This window comes from Castanea sativa, chromosome 12 (genome assembly GCF_040712315.1).
Source record: "Castanea sativa cultivar Marrone di Chiusa Pesio chromosome 12, ASM4071231v1".
NCBI classification, from domain to species: Eukaryota; Viridiplantae; Streptophyta; class Magnoliopsida; order Fagales; family Fagaceae; genus Castanea; species Castanea sativa.
The window spans coordinates 49,556,062-49,581,153 of NC_134024.1; the positions used below are offsets into that span (position 1 = coordinate 49,556,062).

Consider the following 25,092-nt stretch of genomic DNA (forward strand, 5'->3'; position numbering starts at 1 on the left):
TTGATGTTTAAGATTTTTTTTTCCTCAAAAGATGTTTATGAAATTTACATTCAATCACGAGAATATGTTTCTATTATTATTATTATTATTATTTTGAAGGATTGTTTTATAATTCTTTTGATGACAATATACGTTATTTTTAGAGCATTCAGAGCAAGGTTCTTAAAAAAATATAGCTTTTAACGACTTAGGGGCCGTTTGGTAACGTTATTCTAGTAACGCTGTTTGTATTTTTTTGAAATACGTGTGGGTGAAAAAGTGTGTGAAAATACGTGTAATGTTGTTTAAAAACTGAAAACATGTTGTTTAACTACTCTAACAAATGGAGCCTTAAAACCTTATTTTATTTATTTTAATAACTCACTTTACATTACACCTAACATCAAAGGTTTTGTTTTAATGCACAACACATTAAAATAGTATAAACAAATCAATAAAATAAATATAATAAACCACAACTCACTACCACCATCATCCACTGTAACCCATAAACACCCACCGCAATCCACTGCCACTATCAACCATAACCCATAAACACTCATCGCAACCCGTTGCCATCATCACCCACTGCAAACCATTGCCACAACCCATTGCCACCATCACCCATTGCAACCCACTGTCTCCACCAAACAACCCCTGAAACCTACAATCAACAAAACCCCATGAACCCAGCAATGCCGAAATCCAAAACTCCAAAGCTGATCTCAACCAAATCCAAAAAACCAATGCCAATCTCAACCGAATCCAAAACCCTACCACCCGCCAAACTCATGAATCCAAAATGCCGAAACAACCATGATCTCAACCGAATTTTAACAACTCAAAAACTCCATGTCGCACACCGAAGTGAATGAGAGGAGAGAACGAAGAGAGAGAGAAATGACACTGAATAAAGAATGGGGGAGAATGCTGGGCTGGGCAGAAAGTGGGCTAGGAGGAGAGAGGGCAGAGCAATCACAGGGGAGAGAGAGAGATACTAGACAGGGTAGAAGCAATACGCATGTGTGAGTGAGATAGTGAGCATGTGGGAATAAAAAAATGTTTTTTTGCTAATAACATTTAGCTACAGTAAGCTGCTAGGGATACTAACTCACTGTAGCCATCACTCAAAATGTTTTAACTTTAACTTCTTTGTTGTAGTGTGTTTTTAGTGTTTTAGTTGCTAAAATGACTATTTAGGAAGTGTTTGGGAGATGAGTTTGAGTTATGTTATTTGGGTGTTTTTGATATACACGTTGGTGAAAATGTGTGTGGAAATATGTATAATATTGTAAAAAATATGAAAAAATGTGTTAAAACTAACCTACCAAACACCTCTTAGTCATTTTAGCAACCTTGTTGTGAATGTTCTTACTGTTGAAACTTGAACCTATGTTTTTAGTTTTTACCATTGCATGAAAATAAGTTCACCTATAGGGTTTTGGTTTTTTTTTTTGGGACATAAGTTCGCCATTAGCTAACACATAGAAATGGAATACAAAACATTTAGGTTATGTTTGGTAACAATTTTTGTTTTCTATTTTTAAAAACTTGTTTTTGGGAATATTAAAAAAAACAAATTTCTTGTATTTTTGAAATCAAAAACATGTTGGGTTAGTTGAAATTTAAAAAAAAATAGTTTTTGAAGAAAAAAATTAAAAAAATATGTTGTTACTAGGATTTGAATTCCAATGCTAACTCATTGAATGAAACAAATTTATTAAATCAAATGCATGTTTTTATTGACTTTTGAAAATTAAAAATTGAAATCAGCATTTTGCATATTTTCAGTTTCCTTCACAAATTAAATTTTGAGAACAGTTTTTGTTTTCTGTCCATTTTAAATTGCCAAACAAATTTTTTAGTTTCATAAATAGAAAATTGTTTCTCAAAACAGAAAATAATGGAAAAAATCAATTACTAAACATATCGTTTGTTTTTTTTTTTTTGGTTTCCACTTTCCAGTACAAAACATTTAAAATACGAAGAGATGGCATTGATTATATCAAGTGTCAGGAATAGCAAAAAATGGAAAAAAATAAATAAATAAAGTAACATAAAAATTAATCCACCCAGTTATTATTTATTTATTTGGTAATTTCAAGTTAAATTCTCATAATGGGAAATTTTTGTGCTTACTGAGTTACTGGCACATTTCAGGTAAGTTGACTGTAATAATTAACTCTTTTAAGCACACTTCCGGGCACTTTCATTGGCCTAAAAGTGTAAAAAAAAATCATTGAAATTTCGAAGATTTCCTCAGATAATGCCAGATTTGTCTCTTTAAAGTTTGAATAAAATATTTAAACCAGGTCCCAAGTCCAAACCCGATTACATGAACTAAATTATTAACTAATTTAATTTTGCTTTCAACATAAAGAATTATGATCAACTTCCTAGTGTCCCACGACTAACATTTGAGAAATGCCACCTGTAGGGGAAAAGTTGTTGGTAATTTCACATTGAATATTGGCTTGGTACATTTAAAAAAAAAAAAAAAGTTTGGTAGGAGCAAAATTTTAGATGATTTCACTATCTTGGCATGAGCAAAGTTTAGGTAATTTCACTATAAGAATTAACTCTTAAGAGCATTAGCATCTAGTTTGTTAAACCTCTAAAAGTGTTATTTTCAAACTCGTGAACCACAAAAAAAATGCAATATATGAATTGCTAAATCTAAAAAATTTTAACAACTTGCTAAAAAATCTTTTTATTACTGTCTCCTCTCTCATTTCAGTCTCTATACGACTCTCACTCTCCCTTTCTCTTGCCCCTCTCACACTTTCATTGATCACTCTCGCTCTCTCTTAAAAATCCAACACCCATAAATTGGAAGGAACTCAAGACAAACTTGTGGTGGTTGCTGAGTTAGGACGAACTTAGAATGGATAGACTCTCTTGTGACAATGAAGAAGACAACAATGGTGGTGGTGGATTGGAGTGAGAGGAGGGTCTGGTGGATTTGTGGGTTTGTTGGCAGTGATGATGGATTTATGGGTTGCCGGTAATGGTAGGTTTAGTCGTAGTGGTTGCTGAGTTGTGATTTTGGTTGTGAGTGGTGGTGGTGGTTGCTATTGTAAATCTGTAAAGGAAAAGAAAGGAGAGAGAGATGAAGAGGAAAAGAGATTAAAATGAATAAATAAATGAATATTGATAGTTTTGAAGCGAAAAATAAGAAACGGGATGAAGGCATGGTTTTAAAAACTAATATGGTCAATGATTTGTTTTTGGTTCTGATTCTTGGTTATTTTCAGTTTTGACCGGTTCTTACTAGTTTATACCAATTTTTACTGGTTTTCAAGGTTTTTATCGGACCGGGTTGGTGCATAGTTCACAATTGAATCGGTTGGTCTTGTTCGATTTTTAAAACCATGGATGTAGGGTGAGTTTGTAAAATGGTATGCTAAAACAAATAAAGTAGTTTTTTAGAGATGTAAAATGAATATTTTTTTAGATACTTGGATGCTAATGCTCATTTAGTAACATATTCTTAGACTCCTATCGTTCAAAAAGCAAAAATAACACAGTTAAAATTCCAAAACAACCCCCTGAAACAATGCTTGACATGCCTCTTTATTTAATAATTTAACTTTGAATTTAACAAATTTCAACATGGTTGCATTAAGTTTCCTTTCCTAGTTTAGTTTCTATTGTTGAGCTTAGTAACGTAAGCTTATAACCAAGTTAGGGCATTAAAATGGTTGGATGTATGCCTAGATTGTGTAGGTGGAATGTGGTTAATATGTTGATTTTTCCAATATGGAGTTAACATTCAGCATGCCCCTTGCCCTTGGGTTAAAGGGCACCACCACCCACAATGGGTGGGTAGCCCACACATCTCAAAAAAAAAAAAAGTTTCTATTAATCTTCCTTTCAAAATCCATAGTCAAAGAAAATTCTTACCAAACATTCGAGAGACCCATCAAGAGGGGAAGGTTTGTGGGTAATTTCACCTTTGGTAATTTTAGCTCTCGGATTAATTTTTCACAATGAATTTTTTTTTTATTAATAATTTTGTAGTGTCACAATTTAGGTAATTTCACTAAGGGAATTAAGTCTTTAACTAACACTTCTATAGTCTCCCCATTGGCTAAAAAGTTCAAATAAAGTAGTCAAAATTCCAAAACTACCCCTCAAATAGGATTGACAATTTGACATCCCTCATTAAATAATTAATCTTAATGAAAATCATAATCCCAAATCTCAATAAAAAAAAAAAAATGGATAGAGAAAGAAGAAAAAAAGAAAAAAGAAAAAAAAAGGAAAAAATAAAAAGCCCAAAACGGACGTCCAAAATGTAAAAGCTCAAACTCAAAATCAAATCAAAGGCCTCTTGTTCGTCTTCTTCTTCTTCATGCCCAGCCCACTACTACTACTACTCTTCGCAGAGGTCGCATAGTTCTCTTCTTTCACGAAATACACTGACCAAACCAAAAACACGAACAAAACAAAAAAACAAAAACAAAAACAAAACAAAACACGCGAACAAACCCTAGAATTTTCACACGCAGATTGAGAGCGAGGCTTTCATGGCTGACATTTTTGCGGGAGGGACGTGTTGAATTTCGCGTTAATTTATTTTTGGGGGAAAAAAAAATTAGGGTTTTCAAAACCCTAGGAGAGAGAAAGTTATTTTGTTCGTGCGAGGGAGAGGGATTGAGCGAAATAGAGAGTTCCGTGTTGGTGCCCTAGCTCTTCAATTTGGTTTAATATTCCTCAATTCAGGTAATTTTTTCTTTCTTTGCTCTTTTTACGAAACCCTAGAATTTGTGAACTTTTGGTGCAATTCGAATGGCATTAGGGTTTGTTTTGGGGCTTTTTTTTAGTGGCAATTAATGTGGAATTTCTGCTTTGATTGAATGGCTTGAGAGGGTTTTAATGTTTTGCATTAATATGGTATTTAATGTGGTGCCCCCCCATTTTGGGGAAACTTAGTAGGGTGTGTATTTAAGTGGTAAGATAGTGATTTTGTTGCTCAAATGCATTTGTTCTGAGTTGCCTATGTGAGAATTTGAAGGAATATGATTGACCCCAAGGCTTTTTTGAGCATTTCTTACTCGTTTTGCTTGTAATTTGGTGTGGCACTGTGCATTTATAAATGTTGTAACTCATCTTCTTATAAGTTATCGATTTCCATGATTCGACATTGCCTAGTTTGCACCCATTTTTGATGGGCAATGTATTTCCTTCTTTTTGCTTTTTTTTAATACTTAACTATATGAATGAAACACCCTCTCATAGTGGTCATATCAGTCTTAGTAGTTATATGCTTCTTGCTTGTGCTGTTAGACATTGGCCTGAGGTTAGAAATGTATTGTTAAGCGTGCTCCGTATCTTGTTCTTTTAAAAGACATTTCTTTATAGGCAATATAGAAGATATTTTTAGGGTTTTGTAGATTGAATTTGATCTTTATCATGCTGATCCCCCACCCCTCCCTCAATTATGTGCTTGATTTTATATGAAATGCTCTTTTTTTTTTTTTTTTGGCAAGGGATTCTGGGGGGACTTCTATGTGCTTGTATTACTGCAAGGTCCTCATCTACATATTAAATTTCTGGAAAATTTATACTTTACTGATAAATTTGGCATGGTAGTGCAACTTTTTATTTTTGAAGCATTTCATGTATACATCAGGGTGACTGTGTAAGTAAGTTGTGTAGTCATTTATACATGGGGTGACTGTCTAAGCAAGTCATGTAGTCATTTCATGAATTTAGAGCTATGATAATGGATTAGCCTTCTTGTTTTGTGAAGCACAATTAAACGCATGCTTGTGCTTTTCCATTTAATGGACTCCTTCCATAGTTTTAGTTCCTATTCTGAATTGAGATTTTAGATTAACCTGCTGGCATATATATATATATATATATGCATTTGTTAACCTATTCTTTTATCCAACTCACTAGCTGGTTTGAATCTTCAATTCCAAGCATGTGAGAGTTATTGCATGTTTGCATGGTGTATTTTGCCCATATACTTAAAAATATCCTGATTAACACAGCTGATGTGAGATGGTGTTGAGGATTGGTATTGGATTCTTTTTTCTCGTGTCATGTAATTGTTGGTTATTTTCCCAAACTTCTTGCATCATATTTATTTATGTTGTGTTGGTGTTCTATCTGTAACTGTTATGTATTTTGAATCCTGTGTTCAGTGTTGTTGGTATTTGAGACAAATGGCATCTCCTCCCTCTAAAATAAGTGGAGGGTGAGGTTACTGCCATCCTGTGTGGATCATGAGTTATTTATACATATATTTAAAGTATCCCATGCCTTGAGGGACTTTCACAGTGTAATATCAGTGGACATTTGCTCTCCCCCCCTCCCTTTCTCTCCAAAGTATGTGAATTTGTGCAAACTTGAATATTGACTTGAATGAGGAGATTTATCCCCTGTTTGTATGCTTTGATAAAGCGTTTACTATATGTTATAGTGGAAAGGATTATTTTTGCTGATAACATTTTCTTTTGTTTATTCAGCGACTTGCTCTCATATGACTTCTCTTATTCTTCTGCTTTCACAAATTTGTAGAATATTGAATATATGGGAGGGGAAAGATTGTAGATATTAAGGTAGGTATGCATGGATGTAGCTCAGGGTCTGGTCTACTCGTAAATGCTGAGGTTGATTCCATGGGTGGAGTTGTTGACGGCGGGGTTGGTATTGGTTTAAAAACCTCTCCACGCCGAGCAGCAATTGAGAGGGCTCAAGCAGAGCTTAGGTAATATGGGCGTTCTTTTTGTTTACTCTGACCCCCTTTGAATTTCCATTTCTAGATGTATTTCAGCTTTCCTTTTTTTTTTGGTAAGAAATATATTCCTTGTTGATAACAGGCAGGAGTATGATGTTCGTGAGGAAAGGAGAAGGGAGCTAGAATTTCTTGAGAAAGTATGGCAATTTAATCTTTCTTGCTATTTATTAAGTCCTGTGAATGATAATCACCTTATATCTCCTCACTTTCAGGGTGGCAATCCTTTGGACTTTAAATTTGGGAATGCGGCTTCAGTTAGTGTCCAGTCTACATCGCTCACTGATCAGCATCCAGAACAAATTGTGACCAGGTAGATTGTTTTTGTCGTTGTGCATTTATGGGTTTTTGATCAACATTATAACAAACTGAATTGATCGATTCTATTCTACTCTAACTTATCAAAAAAAAAAAAAAGATTGATTGATTTGATTTGATTCTATTCTATTCTAATTTTCTTTGTTATTTCAGTGAAGCGAAAGGTAGTTTTGCGTTGGCTGCCTCGCCTCATGGAGATTCTGTCGAGAGTAGTGGTAGACCAGGGGTTCCTACAGTATGTGAACCCAATAGTGCTGATAATCTGTTACTTTTAGATGGTAACAATGAGTTACTTGAAGGTGAAAGGAGCTCTATTCATCCTAGGCGAAGGAATAACATCGCTCCATCAGAACAGTCTTCCCAGATGGATGGGAGTCAAAATGCCAAGGAATCTGAAGATTCGGCTATTGTTCGCCCATATGCTCGAAGGAATAGGTCCAGACCAATCCGCGAAGGTGCTCGTGGAAGGGATGGAAAGGGGATGGCATCTGAAACAAACAACATAAAGGATCAAAATATACCTTCTGTTTCTAATCCAAAGTCTGCAAGATCAAATGGTGATATGGTCTCTAAGATTGCTACTTCTAATAATCAGTTGGAATCGGACTTGGATGGTGTGCGGGCTTCAGAAACTACTGGCGGTAGCCTGCCTGAAGGTAAATTGGATGTTAAGGTTCCCAAAATCGTGAGGGACAACCAAGACGACCAACCTTCTCAAGTAAATGCTCAACAGAATGCTATTGATATGGCTTCTGGGAGACCTGATCCTGTTGGAGAGATGAATCAGGTAGTTTCAGCTGGTTTTGAACATCCGCCTTGTGCAACTGCAACAAAAGCTGAGAACGAAATTAGACCTGGTCAGCCAAATGGGTTCAGCAACATCAAATTAGATAGGAAAAGTATAAATGAAGGTCAAAATAGCAATGCAGTATTGGGTGCAAAGGGCTTAGATTCGGAGTCCTCTTGCACCCAAGCTAGCCTAGGCGTAGATGTAAATAATGATAATGACATGTGTACTAATACAAGGAATGTCTTATCTAATGGGAACACTATGGAACAAACCTCAGATTTGGAAGAGACAATAAATTTAGCAGGCGGTGAAGTGATTAAAGAAAAGAATGAGTCCAGGGACTTTGATGAAAAGAACGAAGCTAATGCTATTGAGAAAAGAAATCAGGCCGTGGATGTTGATAGTTGTTCTATTACCAATGCTCGTGATTCTGTTTATCAAAACCATTCTGGCAATGGTACCATAGTCAAAGTTGAGGAAGATGTGAATGTAAGTAGATTTGAACCTCAAAATGAGGTGAAATATCCTTCCAACATAGAGGGAGTGCAACAAAATGAACTTATCCCGTCAGATACTGAGAGAAAAGTGGAAGATGTGTTGGGTGATAATTCTAACCCCAGCAAGGAAAACTTATGCACTGGCGTACTTCAGGAATCTATGGATGCCTTTGACTGTGAGATTCCAGGGACTGCTTTGCCAGGGAGGGACTCTTCTGCTGCCCCTGAACCTCAAATGTGTTCTGGTAACCATTTAAAGGCAGACAAGGCACATGAAGATTCTATTCTTGAAGAGGCACGAATTATAGAGGTTCTTTGTTTACCTTCTGTCCTGGTTTATGTTCTCTTATTGTCAAATTTGTTGGCACTTCATTTTTTTTTTTTGGTTGTTCATGAAGCTATAAAAGATTGACATAATGTAGTAAACAGGCTAAGCGTAAGAGAATTGCAGAGTTATCTGTTCGCACTTCCTATTCAGAGAACCGGCGAAAATCTCAATGGGATTTTGTCCTTGAGGAAATGGCATGGTTGGCAAATGATTTTGCACAGGTCTGATTTTCTAGGAATTTGATTCAGTCAATATCTTTTCCAATCATTTTTTTCTCTCTCTAAAAGATTGCCTTCTCAATTTTGGATCTCTCTATCACACTATTTGAAGCACAAATATTTTCAAAGCTTACTGTAATGAAGTGCATCCAGTTTTATCCCTGTTGTAAGCCTTTTATTTCCCTTATTATATCTTATAGGAGCGTCTCTGGAAGATAAATGCTGCAGCTCAAATATGTCATCGGGTTGCTTTTAGTTCTCGGTTGAGATTTGAACAACAAAACCAATGTTGGGAGATGAAAAGAGTAGCTCACTCCTTGGCCAAGGTTGTCATGCAATTTTGGTCTTCAGCAGAGGCGCTTCTAAATAGTGATGATCAAACTGTTGTTCAAAAGAACTGCAAGTATGGTTTGGTTGGATCAAGGAGGATTGATGGGAATGAAGTTTCTGAGGACAAGATTGGAGAATCTGATATGGTGCTTGTTATTTACTGTCTCCTTTTCTGATCACCACTTTGGTCTATGTGATGATAGTAATTCTGTGTTATACAAATGGTTTTTCTTGCTTATTCATTTAATATTCAGCAATTGTTCATTGCCTAGTCCATTGCTGGTAGTTGTTTCACTTTCTATTTTTCGTAAATAATACTAAAATCTGGTTGGCTGTAATATTATAGTTTTTCAATCAAGGACCTTTTAAGTAAATATGAAGTTGTATATAACTGATGAATCTGGAGAATGTTTAATGAAACAAGACAAGATGGAGGGAAATCGGAGACAAATGTATGCAGATAGCCATATTAAACATGGGAGTAGCAGTTTATTTTCTTATATATTGGTCAACTACAAATATTTGCAGTGTTGGATCGGATATTCTGCGGCATATGTTTTGATTGTCCTGCCAATGAGCTCTAGCTCAAATGGCACCTCACCTAGTAAGAGCAAGGTGGAGGCTCAAGGTCATAGATTCATGTCCAAACAGTGCATGTGTAATTACCAATAAAAAAAGCATATGTCCTTATAGTTGGATAGATTTAAATTTTTTTTTTTGTTTGATAAGTATTGATTATATTGAACCCAAAAAACATCAAGTATGCAGGAAGTATACTGGATGTAGATTACATTTAAAGCTTTAAGAGTACAATTATCAATGAATTCTAAATAGATTTTAATTTTAAAACCACTTTTGAGGCACCACTTAACTTCTAAATTTCATTTTTTAGTTGTTAGATGAGATCAGGGTGTTTGAGTTCAAGTGATGTGTTTTGTAGCTTTAGAACTGTTTGTTATCTGAAGCCTATAATTGTGTTCTTTGATGGAAAATGCTCATTTTAATGTCTTCAAGATTTTTTTTTCCTATGGAGAGATGTATTACTGTTTTATTAGGCAGTGTCTTTTCTTTATTGTGCTTTAAGATTCTTGGTTCTAGGATGAACACAAGTGAAGTTTCATTTAAATATTAGAGTTTTTGTCTTACCTTTGTGTACTATATGTTAATGATATTTATGTTGGTCCTTGGCAGGAGATGATCAAAGAATCCGAGACACAATATCCCAGAAAAAATCCTTCAGTTTCTGTACTGGGATATGCAGTTAGATTTTTGAAATATAACAGCTCCCTTGGCCCTCTTCAAGCAGAAGCACCAACAACTCCTGACAGGATATCTGATGTAGGAATTGTTGAAATGTCATGGGAGGATCATCTTACAGAAGTATGCTACAAGTTTCTGATAGCCTTATAGATGACCTGCATAAATATGCCACACTACTGTGTAGACATGACTCATTTTTTTGCTTATTTTACTTTTGTTTCATATATTTAATCAGTGATGCCTATGGAATTTATTATACGTTGAGTTTCTGGCTTGGCAGGAAAGCCTCCTCTATTCAGTTCCATCTGGTGCAATGGAGAGCTACAGAAAGTCTATTGAATCTCATTTGCTACAGTTTGAGGTAAATAATTGTCCATCAAGATGGTTGTTTTAAGCTTTTTCAAATTGGGAGTATGTTGTCATATATCTTTTGCCAATAACTCATACATCTGTTTCTGTTGTTCTAGGATGAATTTCTGTTTTTCTATTTTATGACAACAGTATTATGCTAATGTATTTTATAAGAATCTTTCCTTTGCAACCATTATTTTAACAGATTGAATTGAATTATTTCAGAGAACTGGGAGTAGCATGCAAGAAGAAGTTGAGACATCAACATATGATGCTGTAGCAGGTATTGCTGTGACTTATGTAATATAGCAGTCCTCATCGATTAATATAGGCTCCTTAAAAGTTTAATTTTCAAATTCAGAGTATGGATATGAAGAGAATGTGTATGATGAGGATGAAGGAGAAACGAGCATGCTTTCTTTGCCGGGAGCCTTCGAAGGTAGCAAGTCAACAAAATTTGCCCAGAAGAAACGGAAACACTTAATGAAATCATACACTTCAAGATCCTTTGAAGTGGGAGCAGATTTGCATTATGGACAATGTACAACTGGAACTCAACAATCCATGTTGATGGGAAAAAGGCCTGCTAGTCTTAACGTTGGTTCAATTCCTACAAAACGTATGCGTACTGCTACCAGGCAAAGGGTTTTGAGTCCTTTCGGTGCTGGAGCAACTGGGACCATACAGGCTCAAGTCAAGACAGATGCTTCAAGTGGAGATACTAATTCCTGTCAGGATGACCAGAGTACTTTGCATGGTGGATCGCAGATCCAGAAAAGTGTTGAGGTTGAGTCAGCTGGGGACTTTGAGAAGCAGTTGCCGTATGACTGTGCAGAAACATCTATAAAGCCTAAAAAGAAGAAGAAGGCGAAACATCTGGTACATAGGAACTCCTATATTTCAAGTTTCAACAGACCAAGGGCCCTCTTATTCCTTTGAAAATTAATGATATATTTCTCTCTGATTTTCTTCCTTTAATCTCTGTTAAGTTGCTTGAATTCTATATGCTTGCAGGGTTCATATGACCAGGGATGGCAGTTGGATTCTGCTGTTCTTAATGAACAGGTGATTATTGTTCTGTTCATTGGATAAAATAGCTTGATTTGTAATGATTCTTCATTTTTTTCTTTTAAATATATCTGATTAAATCTGCCATTATGGCAATAACTTGGCAAATTTGTGCTATTAGGGAGGAATGTCATTTATGATCTGCTTTGTCTGACAATGCTTGGGTGCTTACGTAATTTCAATTCTCGAAGTCTTGGCTTATGAGAAACTATTATGGAAGGGCATTATCTTTTTTGTTGCATTTTCCACCTGTTTAAGTTCATGTTATTACATGCTTATTTTATTTAGTTATAGTTTATAGTATTTGGTAAGAAGGTGTTGAAGTTTTGGAATTCCATTTTCCAGCCACTAGGATAAATGATATGTGATAGTAGAGAAATGGCTAATAACTTATAGGACTTGGCCATCGTGGCTGCTGTCAGTTTTTGGCTGCAATCTGCGTAGAGGTTGTGGTTAGCTTTTGCGGGCAAACCTTTTTGGTGGAGAGACATATTTTATGTCGTCTAGTGACTGCGATGGTTCAAATGTAGGATAAATGTTCTAAGAGAGTTTGTTTAGCAAGCTGAAGTGAAAAGATAGGCCCTTTGAAGAGGAAGGGAGCTTTGGGAAGTTTTTGGCAATAGGGAAGCTGTAATTGTCTTGTCCAGCATTTGGGTGAACCAATTTTAGAAATAGCAGGAGTATCATAAAGTCAAAGCAGATGTTCTTTCTCTTTCCTCATCTTGTTTTGATAGCAGGCTTGAGTTTGTTGACATAAGTTTCTATGAAGAGGGTATTGCCTCCTTTTTTGGTATTTGCATGTTGTGAGTAGCGTACATGTTTGTTCCTTTTTTTTTTTGGTCTGTTCTTTTTCCAGAAATAAATACTGCATACTGTGAAATTTTTGTAGAAAGTAGTCAAATAATTTATGGTGCCATTTGATTTGTAGAGGGATCATTCCAAGAAGAGATTGGACAGTCACCATTTTGAATCTAATGGAAACAGTGGTAAAGCTCCTTTTTCTCTCCTATTAGCTTTATAATTTGTTTGACAAACATGCTTAGTAGTTTGTGTTCTTTATCCTTTTTATTTTCAAATGTTTCTCTGAAGGTTTATATGGGCAACCTAACGCCAAGAAGCCAAAGATTATGAAGCAATCACTAGATAATACTTTTGACAACATTACTCCAATGAGTGGGTCCATTCCCTCCCCTGTGGCATCCCAAATGAGTAATATGTCCAACCCAAATAAATTCATTAAATTGATAGGTGGTCGGGATCGGGGCCGCAAAGCGAAAGCGCTGAAGGTACACTTGGGGTTGCACTATTTGATAGGGGTTCTAACAGCTTGTTCTCATTATTGCTAATTTACCTTGTTTGTATTTTCCTCCATGAACTTAGCAATTTACCTTCTTTGCAGATGTCTGCTGGGCAGCCTGGTTCTGGAAGCCCATGGTCGCTATTTGAAGACCAGGTTATTATAGTCCCATATTTGTTCCAACTGTGGTTCTAGACTTTTTACTACCACTAGGTAGCTGAAATGTTATCATTCTTATTATTTTGTTTGTTATATTAGGCACTTGTTGTCCTTGTACATGATATGGGTCCTAACTGGGAGCTCGTGAGTGATGTTATCAACAGTACTCTGCAGTTTAAGGTAGGCATGTGTTTGTTTGTCAATTTTGACTTTGTGGTTGTCCTAGCTCAGCATGCTTTATTTTTATTGGTAAAACGGTATTATATTTTGATTTCAATTTGATAATGTTTTGGAAAATCTTGTTAGTTGTCTTTTATTGGGCACTGGTCCCATTGACTTCTCTTCAACATGTGCAGTGTATTTTTCGTAAGCCTAAAGAGTGCAAAGAGCGTCACAAACTTTTAATGGACAGGAGTGCTGGTGATGGGGCTGATAGTGCGGAAGATTCAGGGTCTTCCCAGTCATATCCATCTACATTACCTGGCATTCCAAAGGCAAGAATTTTGATACCCTTTCTGACAATGCCTTAAAGTTTATCTGTGATTCTGTGTATTGGCATGATGTTTGTGTAATGTTGCTTATTTTGGCTTCTTGTATTGTCTGGTGTTATGCAGGGCAGTGCCAGACAATTGTTTCAGCGTTTGCAGGGGCCAATGGAAGAGGATACTATCAAGGCTCATTTTGAGAAAATCATTATAATTGGGCAGAAGCAGCACTACCGGAGGAGTCAGGTTTGTATTTGAAGTACAAGTTAGATGTCTCTTTGCTGATCCCAACACATTAGTAGAAATCTGAAGTGTATTACTAATACTGCCTCTGTAGAATGCCTATCCTTACACATATAAGTTGATTTGTGTTAACTTCAAAGGGATCTTTTTTTTTTTTGGGGGGGGGGGCTGCTCAAGGGCTGCATATTTATATTGAAGTTTTTTCTGCTTCCAACATTTGCTAGGCTAGATGACATCTTTTTTTTTTTTTTGATAAGTCTAGGCCAGATAACATCTTAGGAGCACCCTATATGAGCCTTATGGTTGAGGTCCATCCTGTATTTCAAGAAGTCAATTTGTTGGTTAATCTCCTACCCACTGCTTCCTAGTATAGATACTATATATTATATTCACTATTACGTTTTTGCTGTTGTTTGAATACAAGTTGTTGCTATAAGGAACGTCTGCTGGTTTTGCATTCCTAAGAGTAATGTTTTATCATGCACATTATTTAAGTCAAATCAGTTACATTTGAATATATTATGTTTTAATTTTTTATCCTTTGAGTGGAAACATGTTAAAGTTTCAGTATTGGTTTTGGTGGTTGTTGTATCTGTCCTTGAGCCTGAAATGAACTTACTAAATCTGTTCTTTTGATTTTTTAATTGGTTAGTTATACATGGCATGCACCTAGTGGGCCTTGAGTTTATGACCTCATCCTCCATCCTATTATTTTGGGAGGAGGGAGTTTGAGCTAGAGCTTATTGGCATCTTTTCTTTTGAATTTATGGGAAGGCTTTTGAATGGTTGTTCTCACTATACTATGAAATTGGGATGGAATTTGGAAAAATATTCAAGTTTGTTAGATCTGAAAAGACTGGCTAATGAAATCTAGCTCAAATGGTGCTTCCTCCCTTGTAATAACAAGCTTGCGGAGAATGTTGCATTTATAAAACTCACTAGGTGTGTGCATAATTTACAAAAAAGGATTATTTTTTGTCATTTCATATATGCACATGGATAAACATAAAAGATTATAGAAATTTGTTGGCTGTTTCTTTTTTAGCCTGCACGTATGCACATACATAATCTCTATCCTTTGTCCAGTATTCTTCCCACCCTGTTGCCTTGCTATCTGAAAATTGGCCTGCACCATAATTGTGTTGGTGCAGTCTTTCATGGCATCCCTTGGTAAAATGGTCAACTTAAATCCGAACCTCTAATAAAATATGTTTGTCATATCCCTTGAAATAGAGATGGATTATCAAGTCTAGGGCTCCAAATTTGATTGAATTTCAAGGGCACACATAAAATGTGATGGTTTTCTAGCTGGATATAGTGAAATGACATCTTAGATGTTGGAAATTACAGACTTCAGACCTGAAAGTGGTCTACGTAATCTTTCCATAAGTTTTAGTACCTTTTAAACTCTTTGCTGACTACTAATCTGTCTTCTTGTGTATCATGTGAAGAGTGATAACCAGGATCCAAAGCAAGTTGCAGCAGTTCACAATTCTCATGTTGTTGCTCTTTCCCAAGTCGGCGCAAATAACCTGAATGGAGGTTTTCTAACGTAAGTATTGGTGCCTTTTCACACATATTAATGGTATTTCCTGGTACTAACTCATCAGTACATTCTTATATTACTGGCTCTTATGTGTAATTGTTACTGTCTTATGCAAGAAATTGCAATATTAATTTGATTTTTGCTGTTTGGATGAAGGCCCCTTGATCTATGTGATACAACCACATCTGGCCAAGATGTTCTTCCACTTAATTATCAAGGTTCTCATACAAGTGGTTTGGCAATATCAAGTCAGGGTGCTGCTGCAACAATACTTCCTGCTTCTGGGCCCAATTCCGCACTACAAGGATCTTCCAGTATGGTTCTTGGCAGTAACTTGTCATCGCCATCTGGTCCACTGACCTCTGGCAGGTAGTCTGCCATTATATAGATTGAGTTTGTAAAATTTAATGTTCTTTCTATTTTTACCTTTAGTTCTTAATCGTTGTGGTTACATCTTTTAGGGATGCCAGATACAATGTTCCAAGATCATCTTTACCAGTTGATGAGCAGCAAAGAATGCAACAATACAATCAAATGTTGTCTGGTAGAAACATTCAGCAGTCTAGCATGCCTGTTCCTGGGGCTCTTTCTGGAGCTGATCGTGGTGTGCGTATGCTACCTGGTGGAAATGGTATGGGCATGATGTGTGGGATGAGTAGAGGCATGCCAATCTCAAGGCCAGGGTTTCAAGGGATGGCCTCATCGCCTATGTTGAATTCTGGGTCTATGCTTTCTTCCAGTATGGTGGGGATGCCAAGCCCTGTAAATATGCACTCTGGGGCTGGTCCTGGTCAAGTGAATTCTATGTTAAGACCTCGCGAGGCTTTGCATATGATACGGGTGAGTTTTATCTATTACATTTTCTTATGCTGTGGTTGCTGGGTTGAGTCTGGGTTGTCTTAAATTAGAGTTACTGTTAAGGGCTGTTTACATTCTGAACAGGCCCATCTTGTTTAAGCCAAATTCACATCAATCTCTCTCTCTCTCTCTCTCTCTCTCTCTCTCTCTGCAAACACAACAATCCAAAATGTTCTTGATCCCACTCTGCTACTTGTTTGATATCAACATTGTTCATTTTTCTACTAATACACATTATCTATCTGTTTAAAAAGGAAATATCCACAATTAATAATATCTCGTTTTATAACACATCATCATTGCTATATGGGAATGAATGCCATTCTTGAACAAACTAATTTACCAGTGAGGAAGAGTGAGTTGAAACTTGAAACAAGTTGAAGGAACAGAGAAAGGTAGAGGAAGATCTAACAAACATGAGTAGTAGTAGAAAAAGACATGTCAATTAGGCAGGTAACGTAGAGTATATTTTGGATAAAATAGAATGCCGGAAAAGCATACATGTAGCTGCTGACCTTAGTACAACTGTACAAGGGAAGTATATAAAGAAATAGCCCAAAAAGAGGTAAAAAAATAAAAATATATACAAAGGTTGACTAGAGCTCAAAGTATTGAGGAACTCTAGAAAATCCACAGAAATTAAAGTGAGAGAAGTTGAAATCTAGTCATACGGAGTCTTCAAAAAGAAAACTTCAACTTTGTCCTGTGTATTCCTTTCCTCTCAAAACATTGGGCCTTTCCTTTCTCCAAAGACACCAATTAAACACGGAGGAGTAAACCTTTCAAATCTCCTCATTGCTTCTCTTGCCAAAACGTCACTTCCAAGAATATAACAAATCCCACAAAGATGTTACGCGAGAAACACCAAACAAACCAAAAACCTACAATCACATTTTCTGAGCCAATGCACAATCCTCACTTAGATTGTCTGTAGTCAAGATCTTATCCAATGTCACACCCCAGGAAAAAAACCACCCTAGGTTGTACACGAATATTCCGAATGCTCTGCCAAGGATATATTAAGGTTGCCTCTGTACTTGCTGTTCAAATTAACAATCTGGACAACCCCTCCCTCTCCCTTCCCCCTTCTTCTGTTATGAAAAAAACCCACCCCTTAATAAGGTTGCAGAATTATAGAATTCAATGCCTTCTCTCTATTATGTTATTTTTGGAAAAAATACTCGGTTGCAGAAGTAGTTGTATTTCCTTTTGATGATCTTTTGTCTTTCTTCAATAATTTCCAACTTTTTTACATATTCTGTACTTTCCATATATGTTTACTCAGTAATGGTTGCTTTGATTATACATCACTGAATGTGTATTTGTGTTATAGCCTGGCCATAACCCAGAGCATCAAAGGCAAATGATGGTTCCTGAGCTTCAGATGCAGGTCACGCAAGGGAACAGTCAAGTTATTCCCCCTTTCAATGGGTTGAATTCTGCCTTTTCTAATCAGACTTCACCACCTGTTCAGCCATATGCAGGTCACTCCCAGCAGCCGCATCAGATGTCTCCACAACAGTCCCATGCTCTCGGTAGCCCTCATCACCCTCATATTCAGGGCCCCAATCATGCGACAGGTTCCCAGCATACAGCCTATGCAATCCGCATGGCTAAAGAAAGGCATCAGCTGCAGCAGCAGCAGCAGCAGCACCGGTATATGCAGCAGCAGCAACAGCAACAGCAACAATTTGCTGGATCTAATGCTTTGATGCCACATGTCCCACCACAGCCACAGCTTCCCATATCATCCTCTATTCAAAACAGTTCTCAGATTCAACCTCAAACGTCGTCTCAATCTGTATCTCTGTCACCTGTAACGCCATCTTCCCCAATGACTCCTTTATCATCTCAGCACCAGCAGAAACATCATCTACCACAACATGGGCTTAGCCGAAATCCCGGTGCGAGTGGGTTGACCAATCAGATGGGGAAGCAACGCCAACGACAGCCACAGCAGCAGCAGTTTCAACAATCTGGCAGGCACCACCCTCAACAACGTCAACAAGCGCAAGCTCAACAGCAGGCTAAACTTTTAAAGGGAATAGGAAGAGGGAACATGCTGGTTCATCAGAACCTCTCAATCGATCCATCTCATCTAAATGGCCTTTCTATGCCTCCAGGAAGCCAAGCTCCAGAAAAAGGAGAGCAGATTGTGCACTTAATGCAAGGTCAAGGCTTATATTCTGGGTCTGGCTTAAACCCAGTTCAACCGTCCAAACCACAGGTTCCTTCTCAATCTTCAAACCATCCCCAGCTGCAGCAAAAGCTTCTTTCTGGCTCAGTGCCCCCTTCGTCAAAGCAACTACAGCAGATGCCTTCTCATTCTGATAATAGTACTCAAGGCCAGGCTCCCCTTGTTCCTTCAGGTCACACATTATCAGCATCCCATCAAGCTGGTCCATCAGCGGTTGTTGCTTCGAATCACCACCAGCAGCTGCAGCCGCAACCACAGCCACACCAAAAGCAGGTTAATCAAAGTCAATCAAGTGTTCAGAGAATGCTCCAACAGAATCGTCAAGTGAATTCTGAGTTGCAGAATAAATCTCAAACTGATATATCTCAAGCTGACCAGCAGGCTATGAATAGCGTTTCTCAGGTGAGTTCTAGCACAGTAATGCCACAGGGCTGTATTGATTCAGCCAATGTGGTACCCGTTGTTTCATCTGCCATTGCTGCTCAGTGGAAGGAGTCGGAACCGGCATATGATTCTAATCTGCCTAATTCAGCAGCTCAAGTGGGTTCCATTGGGGGCCTGCCTGTTTCAAGTTCAGCTGGGAGTGAGCCATTACCAGCTATTGGTCAAGGTTTAGGTCCCAGGCAGCTATCGGGTAGCTTGCCCTCGCATGGACTTAATGTTGGAGCACAATGGCAGCCTCAGTTACCACTGCAACAGTCACCTACACCTCCACCCCCATCACAACAACAGTATCAGCCACAGGAACAGCAGCAAGAACAACAATCACCCCAACATCTTCCGCCGCCACCGCAATCTCAGCAGCAAACGCAGCTTCTGCAAGCAGGGCAAGGCAGTTTGTATATGAGGCCCACTAATTCGAAACTGGAATGAATCAATTTAGTGGACTGAGCATTCTGATAGCGATCAGCCTGCCAGGATAGGATCTGCATGCCCTTGTAACAGCAGTGTACAGGTATTATTATTTTCAGTTCCCTCTGCAATTGTTGCTTGATATATGCAGATATGGTCTAGTGTTAAGCTATTTGATTTCTGAAAAGGGTTATCATGTGTCAATTCATTTCCATTTAAAGGATGGGCTGGCATCATTTGACATTATATTTTACTCTTGAATTATTCAAAGCCCTTTTCTAAAAGCTTGGTAGTCCAGTTTTATTGCATATAATTAATTTTATAATATATATTACTTTTCATTATGTTTTTTTCCCAGCCTGAACAAAGATCATGGAAGTTGGAAATCATTTCTTAATACTATGTTATCTATTTCATAATATACTATGTCATCATGATTTAATGCCTACTAACTTTTCTTGTTTTGTGCATGTGTGGTATAAACCTGTATTATATTTTTCCTGCTTAATTTGTATAGTCCTGCATTTGTTTTTGCTTAAATATAATCCAAATTGGAAATTAATCTTGGTTGGTTAGGGGGGGGGGGGGGACATCCTTACATATTTTAGTGAAGATAGCTGACTTGAGGTGTGGGGTTCTGATGCACAGATAGAGCTGGCGATTCATTTGGGCATTGCAGGACAGAAAGAGACGGTGATCCTTTTTTGCATCTTCTGTCAAAAAGTAAACTGAAGAATTGGCAGGGCATTATCATCATTTTTTTTTTCTTTTTCTTTTTTTGGGAAAATCTTGTAAATTACCACTGGTTTAGAGTTTTGGGAAGATAGAGATGGATATAGAGGTATGTGTACAGGGTTCTTATTTCTCCTTTTCTTGTACTTTTTTTTCCCCCCCTCCTTTCCTGGTTCCCTGCTCCTGCAGAGGGCCCTATTCCTTTTTGCCCCAGTAGATTAGTGCATGTATTATTTACTCTTTTAGATTAATGGGGTAGCAATCATTGTTATGGCTAAAGCCTCTTGGAAATTTTGTGAATATAACGTTTCTGGTGTATACACTGGTCAGTGGTGTTAGAACAATCATCATGTGTCACTGCCAGGTGCGCCTGTGGAATTATTGTAATTTGTAACAACTTTCAGTTTATACAATGCCGCAAGCCTTCAGTTTATCCTTTTCCTGCTAGGCATATCGATTGACAAGTCCTTGACTCTTCTATGTCTATCTGTTTTAAGGTTTTTCTGATTTTAGGATTACGCTTGCTAGTGATGATTTCTATGTTGCTGGGAAGTTTGGTATGTCCCTGCTGATAATGATGAAAATTTGTAACTTGTAGAGTGCAGTTTTAAGAGTTACTGCTGTGCTGATGAACTTTACCTTTATTCTGGTACGTATTTGATAAAATATTTGTAAGTATTGTCATTTGGTTGTGCAGAGCATTTGAAAAGGGTTATTATAAGGTGTATTTATGTCTTATGAGATTTTAATTTTAATTTTTACTTTTTTTATTATAGCGTAGGTTTGGTTTATGTAATTTTTTTTTGGTCTGTAATTTGTTTTTGTTGGCATGAAAGAAATTGTCATGATTGAATTTTGGAAGTGGCACTAAATTTTCTATATTTGCAATCAAAATCCGTGTAGAATCTTCGTTCTGAACTGTCTGGATTAGACAACTTGTGTATACATCAATAGTTCAGAGACACTGATCTTTTATTTTTAATTATTGGTTCAAAACTAGATGGGAGCGGTTTTATGCTATGAAAAGTTTGTAAATTTTTAATGTCAAGTTACAATATTTGTAATTTGTTTGATTTCACGTGTAACTTTTCCTACTACTGCATAGTGCAAAGTGCAAATTGGGGTTTTGCTTAAAATGTCTGAGAAGAGACCCAAGTACGACACAAGCATGGTGATAATTATCTTGTTTAAAAGGGAGGGCTGCCAGCCTGCCACCGTGTTGTTAATGCCACTCAACCTAAAAGCAGTGATAATTATCTTATGCACTCATAATATGGAATCCTCTGTTATCACAATTTACAAGTTTCAAGTTTTCATAGTCGTGTGAGACTCGTATGCCATGACATCACAATTCACAAGTTCCATAGTAATAGTTGTGTGAGACTGGTATGCTAAAAGATGGAGATGCATATATCGAATGCATGAGATATCTTTTCCAAAGAGGATGAGATTTGAATATTTAGTTTCTGTAACTTTTGCCCAAAAAAGAAAACCCTTAAATAATGGTTAATTGCCTTAAAGAGCAAAATGAAGATATGGTTGTAGATTCAAAGGCTTTTAAGGTATATGTAAGACTGATTCTAAAAGAAGAAAGAAAAAAAGTTCTATGCAAAGCTTATCAATAATTTAAAAAAAAAAGGAGAATAAAATGCAAGCATAAAATTTTAATTAGAAATGGCATTTCCATTGCCCAGTGTATCCTTTAAATAAAATAGACAATGATTTTTGGGCAAGGATTTCCCTAAGCTATTTTATAGAAATTGCTATGGGTACCAAAAATATGCATTGCAATTTTCATAATTGTTTTTATATTGTAGTGGGGCTTAGCGCTTAGGTGTTGTGAATTTTTGCGAAAGGTGAAAACTTCAATATTTTATCATTGTATGCCACTCCCATCTTATTGTACATCTCTAGGTAGGGGTGGCAATTTGTGTTGACATGTTGTGTTTGTGTCATGTTGAGTTATGGGTATTTGATTAAATGAGTCAACACGAACATGACCCATTTAATAACAGTATCAAGATCCTTCAATCCTAACTAATATGAGTTATTTTGAAGCGATTTAACACGACATGATCCACTTGACACATTTAATAAACTGGCGAGGTTGGGTTGAAATGATGACATGACCCATTTCAACACAGTTAACATTAAACAAATTTTGTTGGTTGACACAAATCCAACTTTAAACTTGCTTCAAGACCCATTTCAACCTATTTGTCATGATTGATATTATTTAAAATTTAATAAACAAAAAATTTCAAACAAAGTCATAACTCATAACTTCAATTTTCCTATAACTCATAACATCTAAAATAAAAAAAAAATTTAATTATTATATGAGTTAAATGGGCTATGTTAAAATAGGTCGTTTCGTCTTAAAACAAATAAATAACTGTGTCTAATCGTGTCAATTTCGGGTTAACAAATAAATTGACACATTTTTTATCATGTCAGTAACATCTTGACCCAAGTATGACCTAAACTTGTTAAGGCTAAACCTTAACCCTCAAAAACCTGTGTCATGTTCATGGATCATATTAAACATTGCAACTCCTACATCTAGGTAAGTTACGATTGAATTATGACTTGCTAGGTTTGAGACCTGACCAAAATATCTACTTACTATAGTGAAAATAGTATTAGGACAAGATAATTTTACGAGTTCAAAATCCGAACAAGGTCTATTATTATAACATTGAATCTACGCGATAGCAAAAAGATAACAAAATGTATTATTGAGGGTAAATTGTACATATACACATAAAATATAGAAGTATCTTGTGGTTTATTTTGTAATACTCTGTGATTTTTTGAGGACATCTACCTTTCAATCACATTTAAAGAGAGATTTGAAGGAAGAAAAATAATTTGATCTTGCCTTTACATCTTTGGTTCTCTCTTTAATTATCTACTTCAATCCTCCTTTGCATTTGTGTTCATGTTACAAGAGGTAAAATTTAATGTAGAAAATTATTTTTCTCTCTTTTTTAATGGATGTTCTTGCAATGAGTGTGTTGATACTTGTTACATCATCAAATTTTGTGAACATTAATAGAATTGTCTAATAAAATAAAATACAAGAGACATCTTATAAAACAAACCATAAAGAAAGTAAGTGTCACCAAAATAAATGTTTTAAAGAATATCCATTAAAATTCTTCTTCAAAGTAGTGCTCTAGCTGCAACATTTTCACAACAATGTTTAAATGATAATTTATTATTAGTTCTCATTTACACTTTTCTAAAAAAATATATTATTAACAACTTACAACTTAAATTTCAATTGTGAAAATGTTTAATATATAGCTTTATTCAAATACTAACACATAGAGAAAGTCAAATTAATTTGCAGGCAGATAGAAACCTAAACAGAAGAAAAAGGAAAATTCCATTTGTGGTTGAGGTCAGGGCCGGATCCGGGTCTAGATCCGGGTCCATTAATTGCGCGGAACAGGCCTAGCTGGCGCACTAGAGTGAGTTTAGGCGTTGACCCACCTAACCTAACTTAATCCACCCACCAACCAACCACCGCCGCCCACCACCACCACCACCACCCACTTAACAAAACACATTAAACTCACCTCTCAAAACTGAAAACACAAAAACAAACAAACAAACCCATCTCTCTCTCTCTCTCTCTCTCTCAAGTCGAAACCCTAATTTTGAAAATCAAAATTGAATAATAATAATGGGCAGTCCGAATCCGAATCTGAATCCGAATCCAAGTCCGAGTCCCAGCACCACATCAAAGCCACTCCCTTGGACTCACGAAGAAACCGTCCATCTGATCCAAGCGTACCAAGAAAAATGGTACTCTCTCAAACGCGGCCAGCTCAAAGCTTCCAATTGGGAAGAAGTCGCCGTCACCGTCTCCGCCCGTTGCGGTTACGACCACTCCGAACCCTCCTCCAAGTCCGCCCTCCAATGCCGCCACAAAATCGAGAAGCTCCGCCAGCGCTACCGCTCCGAATCGCAGCAGCAGCGCCGCCACTCCTCTTGGCCTTACTTCCCTCTCATGGACTCTCTCCACCGCGGCCCTCTCCCTATCTCCGCCCGCCCTCCCGACAACAACAACAACAACAACAGCAACAGCAACATTATTGAGGACGAAGATGAAGATGATAATGATAATGATAATGAGAGCGATGAGGAAAACATTTACAGCAGTAGGTCGCGGAGCATCAATTACTTGCTCCGCAAGCCTACTGCTGTGAATAGGTTTGCCGGCATCGCGGATGCCGGCAAACCTATTCGGAAAAGGCATAGGGATTTTGTTGAGGAGGAGAATGGTGGTGAGGAGGAGGAGGAGGAAGAGGAGGTGGAGGAGAAGGGGAGAGACGCGGTGGTGTCGGCATTGGCAGTGGAGATAAGGAAGTTTGCGGAGAGGTTTATTGGGATGGAGAATATGAAGATGGAGATGATGAAGGATACGGAGAGGTTTAGGATGGAGATGGAGAATAAGCGAATGGAGTTGATTCTTGATTCCCAGAAGAGGATTCTTGATTCCATTCACAGGACTTTCGCTTCGCCTTAGAGATTCGCTAGCTAGTTGAAGGTTCATTTTCTTCCTCAGCTTTTTTTTAACAATTTGCAAGTCTCAACTTTTGTATAGATTAATCTGTAAACTTCAAAAATTTTGGCTTTCTATGACTTATGTGGTTCTTTGTTTTTTATGTCATGTATTCTTCTAGTGATCTAACTTTAATGTTTCGTTGTTAGTGTTTTGTTTTACATTTTAAGTACCCGACAGGGGATTCGAATGTGTCTTCGTTGGAAACATCAGGAAATGTTATTTTACTTAATAGTGTTATTGGTGTTTTGTTGTTATTTTAC

The 25,092-nt window shown here is 37.0% G+C and overlaps 2 protein-coding genes across 3 annotated transcripts; both read left to right on the forward strand.

Annotated features, from left to right (window-relative positions):
* Nucleotides 1–4,417: 4,417 nt before the first annotated feature.
* Nucleotides 4,418–20,689, forward strand: LOC142618419 (chromatin modification-related protein EAF1 B-like). Of its 2 annotated transcripts, none has more exons than XM_075791346.1 (23): nt 4,418–4,704; nt 6,511–6,700; nt 6,813–6,867; nt 6,943–7,040; nt 7,199–8,642; nt 8,762–8,881; nt 9,079–9,354; nt 10,400–10,588; nt 10,749–10,829; nt 11,045–11,102; nt 11,181–11,698; nt 11,834–11,884; nt 12,816–12,873; nt 12,977–13,173; nt 13,287–13,340; nt 13,443–13,523; nt 13,700–13,837; nt 13,958–14,074; nt 15,523–15,623; nt 15,774–15,986; nt 16,079–16,457; nt 17,809–19,627; nt 20,173–20,689. In XM_075791346.1, the coding sequence occupies exons 2-22, from the start codon at nt 6,558–6,560 to the stop codon at nt 19,543–19,545; spliced, it is 6,108 nt and encodes a 2,035-aa protein (XP_075647461.1). In that variant the 5' UTR covers nt 4,418–4,704; nt 6,511–6,557; the 3' UTR covers nt 19,546–19,627; nt 20,173–20,689. The 2 variants fall into 2 exon arrangements, with proteins under 2 accessions (XP_075647461.1, XP_075647462.1); XM_075791347.1 differs by having other exon boundaries at nt 4,564–4,704; nt 6,459–6,700.
* A 3,043-nt stretch (nt 20,690–23,732) lies between these two features.
* Nucleotides 23,733–25,092, forward strand: LOC142618863 (uncharacterized). The gene has a single exon (XM_075791897.1). The coding sequence runs from the start codon at nt 23,948–23,950 to the stop codon at nt 24,791–24,793; it is 846 nt and encodes a 281-aa protein (XP_075648012.1). The 5' UTR covers nt 23,733–23,947; the 3' UTR covers nt 24,794–25,092.